General features: G+C 41.5%; 1 protein-coding gene across 1 annotated transcript; it reads left to right on the top strand.

Moving 5' to 3' along the window:
* The first annotated feature begins 10006 nt into the window (after positions 1-10006).
* LOC116646173 (ferritin light chain-like) lies at positions 10007-10675 on the top strand. The gene has a single exon (XM_032426798.1). It carries the CDS (start codon positions 10007-10009, stop codon positions 10532-10534), a length of 528 nt encoding a protein of 175 aa, XP_032282689.1. The 3' UTR covers positions 10535-10675.
* The last annotated feature ends 5266 nt before the right edge of the window (positions 10676-15941 follow it).

Here is a 15941-nt window from a genome sequence, read left to right as displayed (position 1 = left end):
TTATCTGAGTGATGATACTAGGTAGTGGGAACCCAAAAGAACTCTACGGCTAGTTGTCGAAGGCAAGTTATGCCACCTGAATTTTGCTGCTTCCGCTTCTAAGGATCATTTTATTCTGAGATCTGACAAGGAAGGGCATAAGTGAAGTGTTCTGGATCTGGCCCTACATCTGTCTATAAGGGTAAGGCAAGCTAGGTTGGAGTCAAGTGGCAGGTGGGGGGTGGGGGTGTGACACAGGCTGGGGCTGTCCACGGAGCATCAGAATGGCGAGTGGATATATATCATCCAGGGCCTTCAGCAAGGGTCATGCAGTCGATATAGGGCATCCAAAATGAAACAAAAGTCAGGTGGGCCTAATACCTGGAAGTTCATGCAGTCTGTTGAGATGCAGGGGGAAAATAATGACAACTACGTTTATTAAGTACTTAGGTGGATCAGGGACCCCTCTGTGCACTTTACACACATCATCTCATTTCTTGCTTACAATTCCATGTGGCAGGCATTATGATCTTCATTTTCATGGGCACACAAACCAATTCAGAGAGGAACTTACTCAAAATTATACAGTTGGTAAGTGGCAGACATTCTGGAGACAGAATTTCTGGGTTCAAATTCTGACTCTTACTAGATGTGTGACCTGGTGCAAATACTTAACCTCTCTATTGCTTAGGATCTTCATCTTTAAAAAGGGGCAACCTGGGTGGCTCAGTTGGCTGAGCATCCAACTCTTGATTTCAGCTCAGGTCATGATCTTGAGGTCATGAGATCGACCCTGTGTCAGGCTTCATGCTCAGCTGGAAAGTCGACTTGTGATTCTCTCTCTCCCTCTGTCCCTCACTGCTCCCCCATGCGTTTTTTTCTCTCTCTCAAATCTTTTTTAAAAAGGGAATAATAATAATACCTACTTCTTATGGCTATTATGAGCATTAAGTGCATTTATATTAAAGTGCCAAGAGTGGGGCACCTGGGTGGCTCATTTGGTTGGGTGTCTACCTTCAGCTCTGCTCATGGTCCCAGGGTCCTGAGATCAAGCCCTGCGTCAGGCTCCCTGCTCAGCAGAGAGTCTGCTCCTCCTTCTCTCTCTGCTCCTGCCCTCACTCATGTTCTCTCTCTCAAATAAATAAATAAAAATCTTAAAAAAATAAAGTGCCAAGAGCAATGCCTGACACAGCTTAAGAGCTATGTAATTGTGTGTGAACTAGGTGAATAAGTCAGCCTAATTCCAAAGCCTATGTTCTTGAGTATTATGCTTCCCTGGCAGGACTCTGATTCTTAGGATATGAAGGGTGAGAGTTAGGTAGTGTAAATACTAGGAAGTAGCTAAGATATTAGGAGACTAATCATTCATTTATTGATTCACAAATATTTACTGAGCAAAAAATACAAATATTTACCCTTTTTATATGTGCTAGGCCTTTTTTCTAGGTAGTGGAGATAAAAAAATGAACAAAACAGCTAAAGTCCCAGATATCATAGAGCTTATATTGTAGTGGGGAGACAGGTGATAAGCAAAATAATAAAGAAATATCTAAATAATGTCAGGGAGTGGTAAGAGTTGTGAAGAAAACAAAAGCATGACAAGGGCATAGGGAGCTGTGGAGGGGGCACTGCAGGGAAGTGGGGAGTGTGCGCTACTTTAGGAAGAATGATCAGGAGAAGCCTTTCTGATGAAGTGACATTTGAGCAGAGACCTGAATAAAGTAGAAGGAGTCAGGCAACAATCTGGGAGACAGGGACGCCTGGGTGGCTCAGTCGGTTAAGGATCCAACTTTTGATTTCAGCTCAGGTCATGATCCCGGGGTCCTGGGCTCGAGCCCCGTGTTGGGCTCCCTGCTCAGCGGGGAGTCTGCTTCTCCCTCTCCCTCTGTCCCTCCCCCTGCTTGTGCTCTCTCTCTCTTAAATAAATAGATAAAATCTTTAATAAAATATATATAATCTGGAAGACAAGCCCAGGCAGAGAAAATAGGGGGGAAAGCAGGCTCCTCAGAGTTGTCCCCAGCTGGGATATGTGGGCTACCCTCAGAAGGAGATGAGATCTGGGATGAGGCAGTTTTCTTCAGCAGAAGGCATCTCCAAAGTGGGCTGACAGCTGAGGGCTGCCCTCCAGGAGCTCTCCAGGCGGCTAGGGGAATAAGTGTTTCATTCCTGAAGGGCCATCTGGGTGGTGGTACATCCCGGCTTCCACCACTTTGTGTGTGCCTCATTTGCTTGTTCTATTTGGCTTACACAAAGAGAAACAGATCCTTGCCACCAAAGAATATATGCTAAACAGTTTGAAAATTTCATTAAAGTTCTTATGCAAAAGTACAAAGGTTGAAGTAAGACTTTGGATGTCAGTAGGTAAAAAGACAATGTAAATATTGGAACCCTGATTCCTGCATAACACCGGGGAAGGAGCAAAAGTCTAAATCTGAAAGTTCTTTGGAAGGGAGTACTTGGCAGATGGGTGATTTTAAAATGTGATACCATGGATTCTTTTGCAACTTGATAACATATCAGTACTGCCCACATGCTCTAGAAACCATGTGAATGAAGAAGGCTGTCATTAGAGCTGGAAATTGCTTTGTGATTTTGGCAGTGGTTTGCGCTTAGGCCAGGTTCAGATGTCCCCATTTCTGAATTTTAACCAGTAATGGCCATTACAGTGTGTTTGGGAGATGGTTGCTGGAGATTGTGGGGAGAAGATAGAATTCTCTGCCTTTTAAGGCATCTTAATCACGATTTTGGCAACCTAGGAGCCTTCAACTTAGTAAACTGAGCAGCCATTTCCATAGCAGAGAAATAAGCTACTGTTTGACCCAGAGAGGGAGCTTTCAGCTGTTGTTTGTTGACCTGAGCCAAGGGAAACAAGATGACAGATTGGACAACCAGCACACCATGCAATTTATGCCCTTCACGGACTGTCAAACATTAATTTAATTTAATTTTAATCATTACCATCTGGTGCTTATATAGAGAGTCAGGCCCAGATAGATATTTCGTTATCTCGAACTGGTGAACAGTGCTGTGTTTTGGCCTGCAGCCATGTGCATGCACCCTAAGGAGGGGGCAGGGGGACCACGGGCGGGGAGACTTGTACTGATGCCAAACACGCAGACATCACCGGTTCCAGAAGCTGTAAACGGGACCTGTTGTTGGTGCTGGTCCCACCACGGGTCAGGGGCCCCTTCTCTTGTCCCACTCATGGAGGCATAAATGCCAAGTCATGTCTTTGTATTCCTGGGACACTGGCAGAGAGGACTGGCTGGGGATGGTGTCTGAGTGAACTGGGGCATCTGACTCTGTGGCTCAAACCTCTTGAGCAACTGAAGTGACCAGTAGCACATTTAATATGTTCATCAGGTAATTATTAAGCATTGACAATGGGGATAAGAACTGGGATCAAATGACCTTTGTGGTTTCATCGTCCCTGAGAATCTGTGATTCTTTGTGTTAATCATACTGCCAGGCCCAGCAGGGAATAAGGAAGAAATATAAGGCAGCATCCCTGCCCTGTGAGCCAACTCAGTCCCAGGAGGGATTTTGCTTTCTTCCCAGTCCTCAGGCTGCAGCTCAGGTTATTAGTGGCTAGTAGGGGGTGGAAGGATTACCCATGAAGTCCCAAGGGAGTAGTGGAGGGAACATGGAGAGAGAAGCCCTTCATTTTCCTGAATTTTAATTTCTCGCTTGTAAAGTACCTTGGTACCCACCAGGCTGGAGGATACTACTCATCAAGCCAGCTCTAGCTTCAGGAGACAACACTGAGTCCCATTCATTGATTTGTGGACCAAGATCATATGATATACTTGAGACAGGAAAAAGCAAGTTTGTCCTTTTCTTTGAAGATAGAAACAGGTCTTTTTTTTTTAATTTTTCTGCAATAATTTTAAGTATATGCTCAGTGCCCCCAAAATCAGATAATATAGAAAACAAAAAAGTAAATTGGTCACACAAACATACAGACCACAGTTAACGTTTGGTATGTGTCTTTACACATACACATACACATACATATATTTACAAAAATGAGATCATGTTATAGGTAATGAAAAGCAAAATCTCTTGCTGGATGACTCTGTTCTCCAGCCAGATGTCAGCGTGACCAGAAGGAACATTGAGGGGCTTCAAGCAGGGAAAGGGAGAGTAGCATTGCAAAAGTTGCCACTTCAGATTTCAAGGCTGGATGTTCTTTCCAGCTCAAGCTGGGTCTGTCCAACCCACCTCTTGGCAACCACTAAGGGCAGATTTGCCAGACCTTCTGAAATATGACACCACCTCCATTTGGAATGTGAATCTTGTTTCTTTCTATGAAACATTACAATTTTACTTCTAAAAAATAACAAAAAGTAGTTTTCAAATTGCGGAGGGCTAAAGGGCAAGTACGGGTTAGAAGAAACAGTTTCAAGAGTTAAAATGGAGCATGATAAGGAAAGAGAAAATCATTTCCTGCCTTGCTTTTCTGACTAGACAGATTTTGTTCTTTATGTTAAAAGAGAACACTATTCCATAAAGAACCCATTTTGATCCACATGCATCAAAATTAAAAGGATGTGTTCTTCAAGAATATTTCATCCCAGATAAGGATGTGGTTGAAAGTTGTCTCCTTGGGGGGACCCTACTTCCTTGTGGAAAGTGACCAGAGAGTAGAGACCCACAGATCAGGCTGCATGTGGAGGGGTGGAAGAAGCCAGGTCCATTTGGGTGGAGAAGGAGAGTCTTAGATTAGTGGAAATGTGGGATGAACTTATTTTATATTCTTTTAGAAGTTAGAACCAGAATGAAAGGATCGGACTTATTGTGAGACAGAGAGCTGACACAAGAGATTTGAGAGGATGGAGAGGGAAAAGGAGTGAAGTCAGCTAATATTTATTTAGTAGCTACTATGTGTCAGAGGTGGTATTAAATTCCTTGTATTCTCTTACTGAATCTTCACAGTAATCTTAAGAGGTAGATTATATTACTGGTAATTTAGAGCTAAATGGAGTAAGACTCAGAGAGGTTAAGTAACTTGCCCAAAGTTACATAGCCATTAAGTAGAAGAGGCTCCTCCCCCTAGTTATGACAACCAAAAATGTCTCCAGACATTGCCAAATGTCTTCTGGGGAACAAAATCAGCCCTAGTTGAGAACCACTGCTTGTTTCAGGTGCCCATGGGAAGCACAGGGAGGGTAGGTTTTACGAGGTGGATGTGCTGGGCTAGGCTGTGGACAAGCTTCTCATGCACTTCAGAGTTTAGTGGGGGTTGCAGGTGGAATGAGGAGGAGGCTATGTGTGTGTGTGTGTTGTGGGAGAGAAAATGATATTCTTTCTGTTTTACCTCTGTGCCTGATGTCAAGCTGTCCCTTGTCTACAGTAGATGAATGGCCCAGAACTAAATTGTACCCCTTACTGTTCCTTTTTTAAAAATGACAAGCACACAGAAACCATGTTGCTATTTGTATAACATCAGTTTTCAGGTGAGTTCAGTTTGGATGACAGGTTCTTAAGCAGCCATTTCACAGCCTGTCGGTTTCTGGGTTGTTAGGGATGTTTTCACTTTTAAGTACTTCTATGCAGCTATTAAACAAATCAATATGTGGTTCCAGTAGAGGGAGTCCTGTCAGTTACAGTAGAGGGTCTGATAAAACATGCAAATGCTTTCTTAGCTGGAGCTTTGGGTCTTCTTTGGCCTGGAATATGTGGCCCCTGGGGGGGAAATGAGACCCCTGAAAAGAGTTCCAGATTTTCAGTGCTGGCAGAAGAGATTTCAGATGGAGACTCCAAAACTCCTGTATTCCCCGTAAATAGAAGTAGCAGAGAGATATACGTATAGGTTAATACCTATGATCTTGTCTTCATTTCATCGGTTGGATTCATGGCAAAAATGTACTAATTGGGGTTTCTTGTTTCCACTGTACCATCCAGGGTCAAGTAGGGAAGCAAGCGGGTGGTGGACACTATACAGGCCCTGCCCAAACCCTGTCGGATCACTTTTACCGATTTGCTGTGCTCAGCACCCAGTTCTGGTGTGCTTTTCTGCTAATGACTAGCACCTGTCACCTTTGGCTTCCCCTTGTGCTATTGGAGTTGCCTCACCTGTACAAAGACCATGGGAATTTATATTTCCCTGGGGACGCCCATAGCCAATGGACAGGACTATGAAAATCCAATCCCCTTGAAATAAACACTGGTTGTAATTTATACTCCAAAGCTAAACCTTGAGATTATTAGGAAGCTCAGACTTTTCCTGAAATTGCAGCCTCGCTCCTTGGCTTCCTTTCTTTCTCTGTGCTGCTCTCCCCACTCTGTTCTGGTCTCCCCTGGGAGCACTTTACCAATAAATCACTTGCATAGAAATCTTCATTTCAAGGTCTCCTTCTGGGGAATCTGACCCAAGGCATAAGCATTCCAAAGTCTACATTTGAGTGGGAGAGGAGATGAATTTTTTATTCACATGGGATGTTCCATAATCTTACCCTCTCCTATAAAGTCGGTGTTCACTAGATGTTTCTTGCTGTAGTGGGTGATAATCTTGGGCTGGAGAAATGAGAAAACAAATAAACCTCTGCCACCTAGGCACTGCTCCCCTTGCCTCCACAGCCGAGAAAGCCACAAAGGACCCCAGGAGGTGTTGTTGAATCTCACTTAGGCAAGGGAAGTAAGAGAAGCTGGTTTTGCTCATATTTTAAATGAATTAGATCTTTGGCACCCAAGGCTATGACTCGGTGCTTTCATACTTGAGAGGACATTGCCATTGAGAATAGTGATTCAGCCAAACAGGTCAGTGGTAAGGAAACTTGGATCAAAATTCTATTGGGATATGTTGGCTAATTGAATTTAAATTAAAAAAAACCTATTGGGATATGAATCTGATACTAGGGTTTAAGAGGATCGCCACAATTTTACTGCAAAATTCATTGATGATATAGCACTATTTTATTTTATTTTATTATGTTATGTTAATCACCATACATTATATCATTAGTTTTTGATGTAGTGTTCCATGATTCATTGTTTGCGTATAACACCCAGTGCTCCATTCAGTATGTGCCCTCTTTAATACCCATCACCAGGCTAACCCATCACCCACCCCCTCCCTTCTAGAACCCTCAGTTTTTTTCTCAGAGTCCATAGTCTCTCATGGTTCGTCTCCCACTCCGATTTCCCCCCCTTCATTTTTCCCTTCCTGCTATCTTCTTTTTTTTTTTTAAACATATAATGTATTATTTGTTTCAGAGGTACAGGTCTGTGATTCAACAGTCTTACACAATTCACAGTGCTCACCATAGCACATACCCTCCCCAATGTCTATCACCCAGCCACCCCATCCCTCCCACTATTTTTGAGTGCTTTCTACTTGTTTGGCAGCGTTTTCTCATGCATTATATCATTTAATCCTTGTGGTATACTTGTGAGATAATACCAGTCCCATTTTACAGGCAAGAAAGCTGAGGCTCAGGTGCCTGGGTGGCTCAGTTGGTTAGGCGATTGCCTTCGGCTCAGGTCATGATCCTGGAGTCCCGGGATCGAGTCCCACATCAGGCTCCCTGCTCAGTGAGGAGTCTGCTTCTCCCTCTGACCCTCCCCCCTCTCGTGCTCTCTCGCTCTCTCTCTCTCAAATAAATAAATGAAATCTTTAAAAAGAAAAAAAAGAAAGCTGAGGCTCAAAGAGCTTGTGCTACCTGCCTAAGGTCACACTCAGAGGAAGTGGCAAACATGGGATTTGAGCCCACATTAGTCTGATTCTGACAGTTATGTGCTTAACTACCTATCAGAATACTGTTCCAACATTGACTCTCTTCTCTCTAAAGTGATGAGGGAAAGATTTGTTAACATTTTCACAAGGCAGAAAACTATCTCATCTGAGAAGGTTTATATAGACATTTTTCTTTTCTGAGAAGAATAAATAAATGTATAGGAAATTGAAATATATTCAATGAGGCTGACATGCTATAATACAGATAATATGTTATATGGTGAAGTCTTCTCTAAGCTTAGCATTTTCTTATTACAAGGTCAGTATGATGATTAATGGTTTATGTGCACGGTAGAAAATGAGTATTTTCTTTGCAATCATTTGGAGGGTATTCCATCTTGCATAACTTCTTTCCTATTTGAGTACGTGCGAGCATTGTTCCTGGGTTTGAATTTTTGTTTTTCCCCCTCCTCTTCACCCCTGGCCTCTTTTTTGCCCTAGAGCCAAGGCCAGAAAGGCTGCAGAACTACTGCTGTTTTACCCAGTTCCCTCCAGGATTGAAAAATGTGCTGTTCCCGAATTCTAACAGTTTTTGCAAACCTCAAATGCAACATGAGAACACTTTTGGACAACAACCCTCCATGAAAAAAATTTACAATGTATCCTGTATGTAGATACAGGATATGTGCTCATATTTTAGCTTAAGCAGTGAACGGAGACTGCAGAACTCTTTTTGAAATTTTAAGATGTCAGTTTCCAGCAACATAGAAAATAAAATTTGGAAGTAGCTGCAAAAGAATGGATTTTTATTTTCATTTAGAAGTGGGTCCAAGGTTTAGAGAAAAACTCCCCTCTCTGGGTTCAAATATTGTTTACCCTCAATAGAATATGCCTTCCTGTTGAAAGTGTTCTAATTGTGAAACAGCCCCAGGCAAGTGGTATTTAGGAGAATGAAATGCTAAGCATGAAATCACAAACCTGGAAGAGACCCTATGAGAACATCTAGTTCTGCCCTCATCTTCCAGCTGAGAATAGCTAACTCATCCTGTATGGGTTATTTTCTATTTGGTAGGATTCATAAGTCTACATTTTCATCTTTAGTGCCCTTTCACATGACATGTTTCAGTTAATGGTGGACTATCTGGGTAATCACAAGAAGCCACCAGTACCCAACAAAGCACCTGGCACATACATAGTATTCAGTAGAACTTCTATTAGAAGGAATGAATGCATCAACACATGAAAAAAATGAAGGCTGAATAGTAGCAAATTTAATGGGATTCTTACTGTGTGATTAATTAATAAAATAGAAATGAATTGTGTCCAAACTCAATGTCTTGCAAGCTTTCTCCATTTCTCATTCTATAGTGTGGATTTTGACCTTAATAAGTAAGATGACCATGTAATGTATATTCCAAACAATGACCCTTTTGAGTGTGAAAGGGGGCACTATTAATTTTATTTATTTATTAGGGGACACTGTTAATAATTACACCAGGACAACAAGACTGCTCTGGGCAAACTGGAACTAACAGTCACCCTCTCAGTTCTGTGATTCATCAGTCTTACACAATTCACAGACCTGTACCCCTGAAACAAATAATATATGTTAATAAAAAATTTAAAAAAATTAAAAACAAAACAAAAAACCAGTCACCCTCTCAATGAGGGATTAGGAACAGAAAACAATATATTCCTATAGACTCTAAAATAAGAAACGGAGTTTTAAATCACAAATGAAGAAATGAAGATTGGAGGCGTTTCACTATCAATATTTAACGTACTGACCATGAACATTCTTACCTCATCTTGGAATTACGGTAAGAATTGGGGCAAAATGAGAGATAAAGACTTGTTTCTAATAATTAGGAAAGAAATAAGAATTAAATTATTATCAAAAGCCAGACTCAGGGGTGCCTGGGTGGCTCAGTTATTAAGCGTCTGCCTTCGGCTCAGGTCATGATCCCAGCGTCCTGGGATCGAGCCCGGCGACAGGCTCCCCGCTCAGCGGGGAGCCTGCTTCTCCCTCTCCCACTACCCCTGCTTGTGTTCCCTCTCTAGCTATGTCTCTCTGTGTCAAATAAATAAATAAAATCTTAAAAAAAAAAAAAAAAAAGCTAAACTCAGAGTGCACCCAGTAGCCCCCTAGAACTGTCTCTTGGATTGAACAGACTGGGTACTCCCACCTCTTCCCCACCTCCTCCTATCCCTGCCAACCTCTCACCACCCTCTAGCCCCTCCCCTTCCGTTTGCAACTTCCGGTGGAATCATCTTCCTGGCTATCTCAGACTTCCGGTTTCCGGGACCTGCAAACACCATATTTTGTGCTTAGCTCCTCGTTGCAAACCAACCATGAGTGCCCAGATCCGCCAGGATTATTCCGCCAAGGTGGAGGCTGCACTCCAGCGCCTGGTAAACCTGCATCTGCAGGCCTCCTATACCTACCGCGCTCTGCGCTTTTATTTTGAAGATAACGATGCAGCTCTGGAGGGCATGGGCCACTTCTTCCAAGAGTTGTCTGACGAGAAGTATGAAGGTGCCCAGTGCTTCTTGAAGATGCAAAACCAGTGGAGTGGCTGCCCTCTCCTCCAGGATGAGCAGAATCTGTCCGAAGATAAGTGGCTTAGCAGCGTGGATGCTATGGAAGCCGCGATGGCCTTGGAGAAGAACCTGAACCAGGCCCTTATGGATCTGCATGCCCTGGGTTCTGCCAACACAGATCCTCGTCTCTGTGACTTTCTGGAGAGCCATTTCCTGGAAGAGGAGATGAAGATCATCAAGAAGATGGGTGACCTTCTGACCAACCTCCGCAGGCTGGCTAGCCCCCAGGCCGCGCTGAGTGAGTATCTCTTCGAAAGGCTCACCCTGAAGCCCGACTAGGAGACTCCGGTGCCCAGCAGCCTTTGAGGAACCCGTCTGCCTTCCCCTGGTGTCGGAATTTCTGCTGGAGCCTCTTTCTCCACCCAGGAGGCAACTTTTTAACCATGATGAAACCCTTGTCCAAGCTGTGAGATCAAATGGAAACAAAAAAGGTCCTTTTTGCAGAGGGGTGAAAAAAAGCTAGGCTGCGGGGGGGAAAATATACAGAATACGATGAAGGATTTGTAGTATGTTTAATTCTCTAGATTTTCTTAAGAAATTGTTCCTAACTTTTGTGAATTGCCTGTGTACATTGAGGATCCGATACACTATGTTTTCTCTGTCAAGAAAAATGACCTTACCTATCCATAAAATGCATACAATTTTAGAGGTTTTAGAATTTCTCTGAAGCCATTCTTGGTACTGGACTAAACTCTATTGTTTTAAAATTTACCTTTGGTTTTGCCTAGCAGAGGAGAGAGCTGAGTACCTTGACCATATCATATTGTGCCCACCCCCAACCCTCAAACTCATGATAAAATTGATTTTCCTGGTTTTTAAGTTCCTGTGATGCCATCTGCTATATTGAATATAATAAGAAAAAGCCCTGCGAAATTCATCTTTGTGTCTCCAATTAGGTTGCTACTGAGAACACTGATTATTATATCATACACTGACCTCTTTATGAAGCCTCTCAAGAGAAATTTCTTTCTGGTCTTAGTATTAGGAATAAGAGTTCTTCACTTGGGTAATTGGTTTGTTTTTGTTTTATGGACACTGTAAATGATGTAGCTAATTAAGTTTCCTTTTCTGACTGCCTGTGAGAAAGCTTAGAGCCAAATTTGTGGTCCACCCAGAGTTAAAAGAGTAGGATTGTATAAGCATTTTTACACAAGCGTCATCTCTGATTCTGCTGTTACTAATTTCTTGGTGTATGTTATGGATTCTTTTAAGCCACCTTAAGCCCTTTCTAGAACAAGGTTGTGTATAAATAGATAAATAAACTTTAAATATGCTGATTAAAAAATGGCTCTGCAGTTCATTTCAGAGAAAAGAGAAGATAACTTTAAGGAAGCACTAACAGTGCCAGAGTGATTAGAATGGAGGTGGGTCAGATGGAGGTTAAATTCCAGAAGCCAAAAGAAGGAGAAGCAGTAAAATGTAATGTAGCATTCTTTTAAAAATGTGCTTCATTTTCCTGGTGAGTTCTTTTCTACTAAATCCATACATTTGTGTCCCACAGATAGCAATGTAATAATTACGTATTATTTTCCTTGCCCTTTGCAAAACTGGAATTATAACTTGTTCTCAAACCACAGAAGTTGAAAAAATCAATTCTTTTTCTACAGCACCTTTCCTTCCTGGAGCAGGAAGACCAAAGGCATACTACCATTTCTTTTATCTTACAAGGGTCAGAGGCATAGGAAGAATATTATACAGAGATTGGGACAATTGTTTTGCTCAGTTAAGGAGAAAACCTTATCTTCCTGTTTTCATGCAAAGTCTTTTGATAATAAAAAAGAATATACTGGAAAAGTTATTCCTGGAGAAAGGAATTCTGCCCATTTGCTTGTAGTTGGCAGTAAGAGATATAAGGAAGCACTTAACAATTTTCAGATTTAAATTAAAACTTGGATCTCTATACTTAAAATCAAAATTATTTTCAAATTAGCAATCAAAATAAACACATAAATCAGAATGAGAAAAAAATTACCTAATATTGTGAGATCAATTGAAAGACTATAATCTAAGGTAGATTATTTAGGAAGAAAGATGCAAACATTTATTCCCAAATAATAACGTTATATTTGTCATTACTTATTAGTGTTTTTAATGTCAAGAATAAGGCCATAGGAGAAAGCTTTATAAAGTCTCCCAAATAGGCTGAAATGTTCTTTGGTCATCACATAATTCTTGGAAAATAGCAATTTGCAGGGCAGACAATAAATGATTCAAAGGCATATGGACAACATATTAGTTTGGCTTTTAAAAATGACTTAAGGTTCTTGGCAAGCTTATTTGTGGAAAAATAGGGAGTTGATGACATTAAAACTCTAGAGATTAATTTGGAAACAGGTCCAACAGTGATTTCCTTTACTGCTAACCAGTGTGTGTGTGTGTGTGTGTGTGTGTGTATACTTGCACAGAGAGTTATAATAAATGATTCCCATAGGCTATGACGAAATTCCTTATACCAGGGGGGTGTGGGTGGCTCAGTCAGTTAAGCATCTGCCTTTGGCTCAGGTCATGATCCCAGTGGGGAGTTTGCTTCTCCCTCTCCCTCTGCCCCTCCTCCCCCCCACCCTGCTCATGCCCTCTCTCTCTCTCTTTCTCTCTCAAATAAATAAAATCATTAAAAAGAAGAAGTATGAGGCCTAGGAGATAAAGGTCTCCTGCAAGTGGCTACAGACACTCTCTGCCAGAGCTAAAGTATTCAGTTTCTTGTCCCAGTACTTACAGTTTTCATATAGCTTCCCTTCCCTGCAAGGCCCTTCATACCCCTCTTCACCAAATCAAACTCAGTCTACCTTTCAGCCTTATTTAAATCTGCCTTCTTCTGTGAAATCTTTCCTGATGAACCTGATCTACTCATCTGGCAAGGATTCATCTTCTTTTAGTTGTTTTGTGATACCCGCTAGATTATAGGGAAGTTGGGATCTGAAATACAGGTAGCATGGTGGTTGAACAATGGACTCTAGGCCAGAACGCCTGTGTTCCAATCTTGCCTCCACTCTGACTCATCATGGTCTAGTCTTTTCACCTTTCTTGGTCCCAGCTTCCTGATCTGACAAACTAGACAGGATTATAATGAGGATAATACTATTCAACTCATAGATTTTAGGGAGGATTAAATAGGATGAACCATATAAAATCTCTACGATGTGGCTCAGCACATGCTAAATGCACAATAATTATTAGCTATCTTTATCAAGTGACTTTGTATATGAGCAGAGCTTCATAAAGAGCTACGATAGTAACATCTCAAAATAAGTTTGCTTCTCAGTTTTAGAAAAATAGACAACTGTAGATTCTAGAATCTTCCTTAATGATCACTCCTCCCTCTAAATAGGCCCTATGTGTAGAAGTAAAATGTAGGGATTTTCTCATTTCTTGGATGTGATGTTTAGTGGGTAGGAGGGGGAAAAAATGAAGGAGGACCATTCTCTCTTCAGCCAAATAAGCGAAGTCACCTTATTTAGGATCTGGGATTAATTGTTTTAATTACCACACTGCTAAAAGCAGGCATGACAGCCTTTTAACCTTTCTCTCAGGAAGGACAAGCCACACAAAGGGGTCATTTCAGAGCTGAAACTAATTAGCTGCTGGCTGCTACACTTTGCATAGTTTCCAATTCTTGGGAGTCTTCTCTGCCCACTCTTAACCCACACATCCTCCTCCTTCCAGTTCATGGTAGCCTTGGATATTCAGCATGAGGGAGCAGAGACTGAATAGGCACAGTCAAAACCCCAGGCATCACTGAGGCCTTGAACTTCTTTATTGTAGGGCCTGTTTAAAGCTCTGGTTTTGGGGGAACTGTGCAGTTGACTGTTTCTCTCCAGAGAGATGTATAATCTTAAAGGGCTGGGCTAAAAATGCTACTTATTTAGAAGAGGGAAACCTTTTTACTGCATTCATGTCATGTTATTTATCTCCCTAACCCATTTATCCACCTTGATGAGTAATTTACTCCTCATAATAATAATGAAGCAGGCACTAACACATGAGGAATTGGGGAGGGGGCCACACATTGGGAAAGAGTTTTGAATTAATAAAAGGTTTCAGCTAAGTATAAGTTCTTCAGGAAGCAGACATCCTCCTCAGGATTTTAGCAATTCTGATGACTAAATTAGGGATCGTAAGAGGAAGCAGAGAGAAGTCTGCATTTCACCAGGAGACCTCAGAGGTCCTCCACCTGCACAAGGTGTCCGGTCAAAGTGTGGGAGATGTGGGTAGAGGTGACTATGCTGGGATTTAAAATCAAGCACAGGCGCCTGCTAAAAATTCATACCCTGACATGGAACACTGCATCAAAAACTAATGATGTAATATATGGTGATTAACATAACATATTTAAAAAAAAGAAAAAAAAAATTCATACCCTGAATCTAATAATGAGAGAACATCAGACAGATCTGAATTGAGGGGCATTCTCCAAAACAACTTGCTTGTAATTCTCAAAAACATGAAGGCCAAGAAAGGCAGAGAAAGACTGAGGAATTGTCCCAGGTTAAAGAACTAAAATGCGTAACAACTAAATGCATGCCCCTGGGTTGGATCTGTGTAGGGGGAAAAAAAAAAAAAAAACAATGAAGACATTAAGATAATTTATAAAATTTTAATTCGATGTGGTATTATATCAACACTAAATTTCCTGGGGTGCCTGGGTGGCTCAGTCATTAAGCATCTGCCTTTGGCTCAGGTCATGATCCCAGGGTCTTGGGATCGAACCCCGCATCGGGCTCCCTGCTCAGTGGGAAGCCTGCTTCTCCCTCTCCTACAACCCCTGCTGTGTTCCCTCTCTCGCTATGTCTCTCTCTGTCAAATAAATAAATAAAATCTTTAAAAAAATTTAAATTTCCTGATTTGAGTAATTGAATGGTAGTTAGGTAGTAGAATGTTTTTCCTTTTAGAAAATACACACTATAAAGTATTTAGGGGTGGCTGGGTCCAATTTCTCCAAGTTGCATATAGTTAACAAAAACAATTGGTGAGTCTGTATGAGGGGTAAACTGATGTTATAATGTTTCTGTAAGTTTGGGGCACCTGGGTGGCTCAGTCGTTAAGCGTCTGCCTTTGGCTCAGGTCATGATCCCATGGGATCGAGCCCCGCATTGGGCTCCCTGCTCCGCAGGAGGCCTGCTTCTCCTTTCCCCTCTGCCCCTGCTTGTGTTCCCTCTCTTGCTGTGTCTCTCTCTGTCAAATAAATAAATAAAATCTTAAAAAAAAAATGTCTCTGTAAGTTTGGAATTGTATCTAAATAAGAAGTCCCACAAAAGCCAATCACAGATAATTTAGTCCTGTAACTACTGCATCTAGCATAGTAACTAACTTACACTAAGAGCTCAAAAGGAATTTGTTGAATAAATATGTAACAGCTTTCAAATGACCCTGTGAACTTAGATTTCTAGTCTCAGGGCTTCGTAAACAATTTAACTACCAGAAAATTCCAAATTCGTTTTTTCTTCCTGAATATAAATTATATACTTACATATTTCTTATCTAACCCTCATCCCCAAAAAGGATGTCAACAATTTTTTTAAAGAGAGTGGCCAGAACAGGGAGGCAAGGAAAAGGAAATCCTATCATTTTATCACTACATGAGTGATAGCACTGCTGGATTGAGTATTTTAATTTTTCAGACCTTATGGTTTTATATCTTCAAAGGAGAATCTGTGCTACTTGCTTTTCTGGAGAAAAAATCTTTTGT

This window comes from Phoca vitulina, unplaced genomic scaffold, assembly GCF_004348235.1.
Source record: "Phoca vitulina isolate PV1807 unplaced genomic scaffold, GSC_HSeal_1.0 scaffold35, whole genome shotgun sequence".
Classification (NCBI taxonomy): Eukaryota; Metazoa; Chordata; class Mammalia; order Carnivora; family Phocidae; genus Phoca; species Phoca vitulina.
Note: the sequence above shows the minus strand (reverse complement) of the source record. Positions and strands in the feature narration are given on the sequence as shown.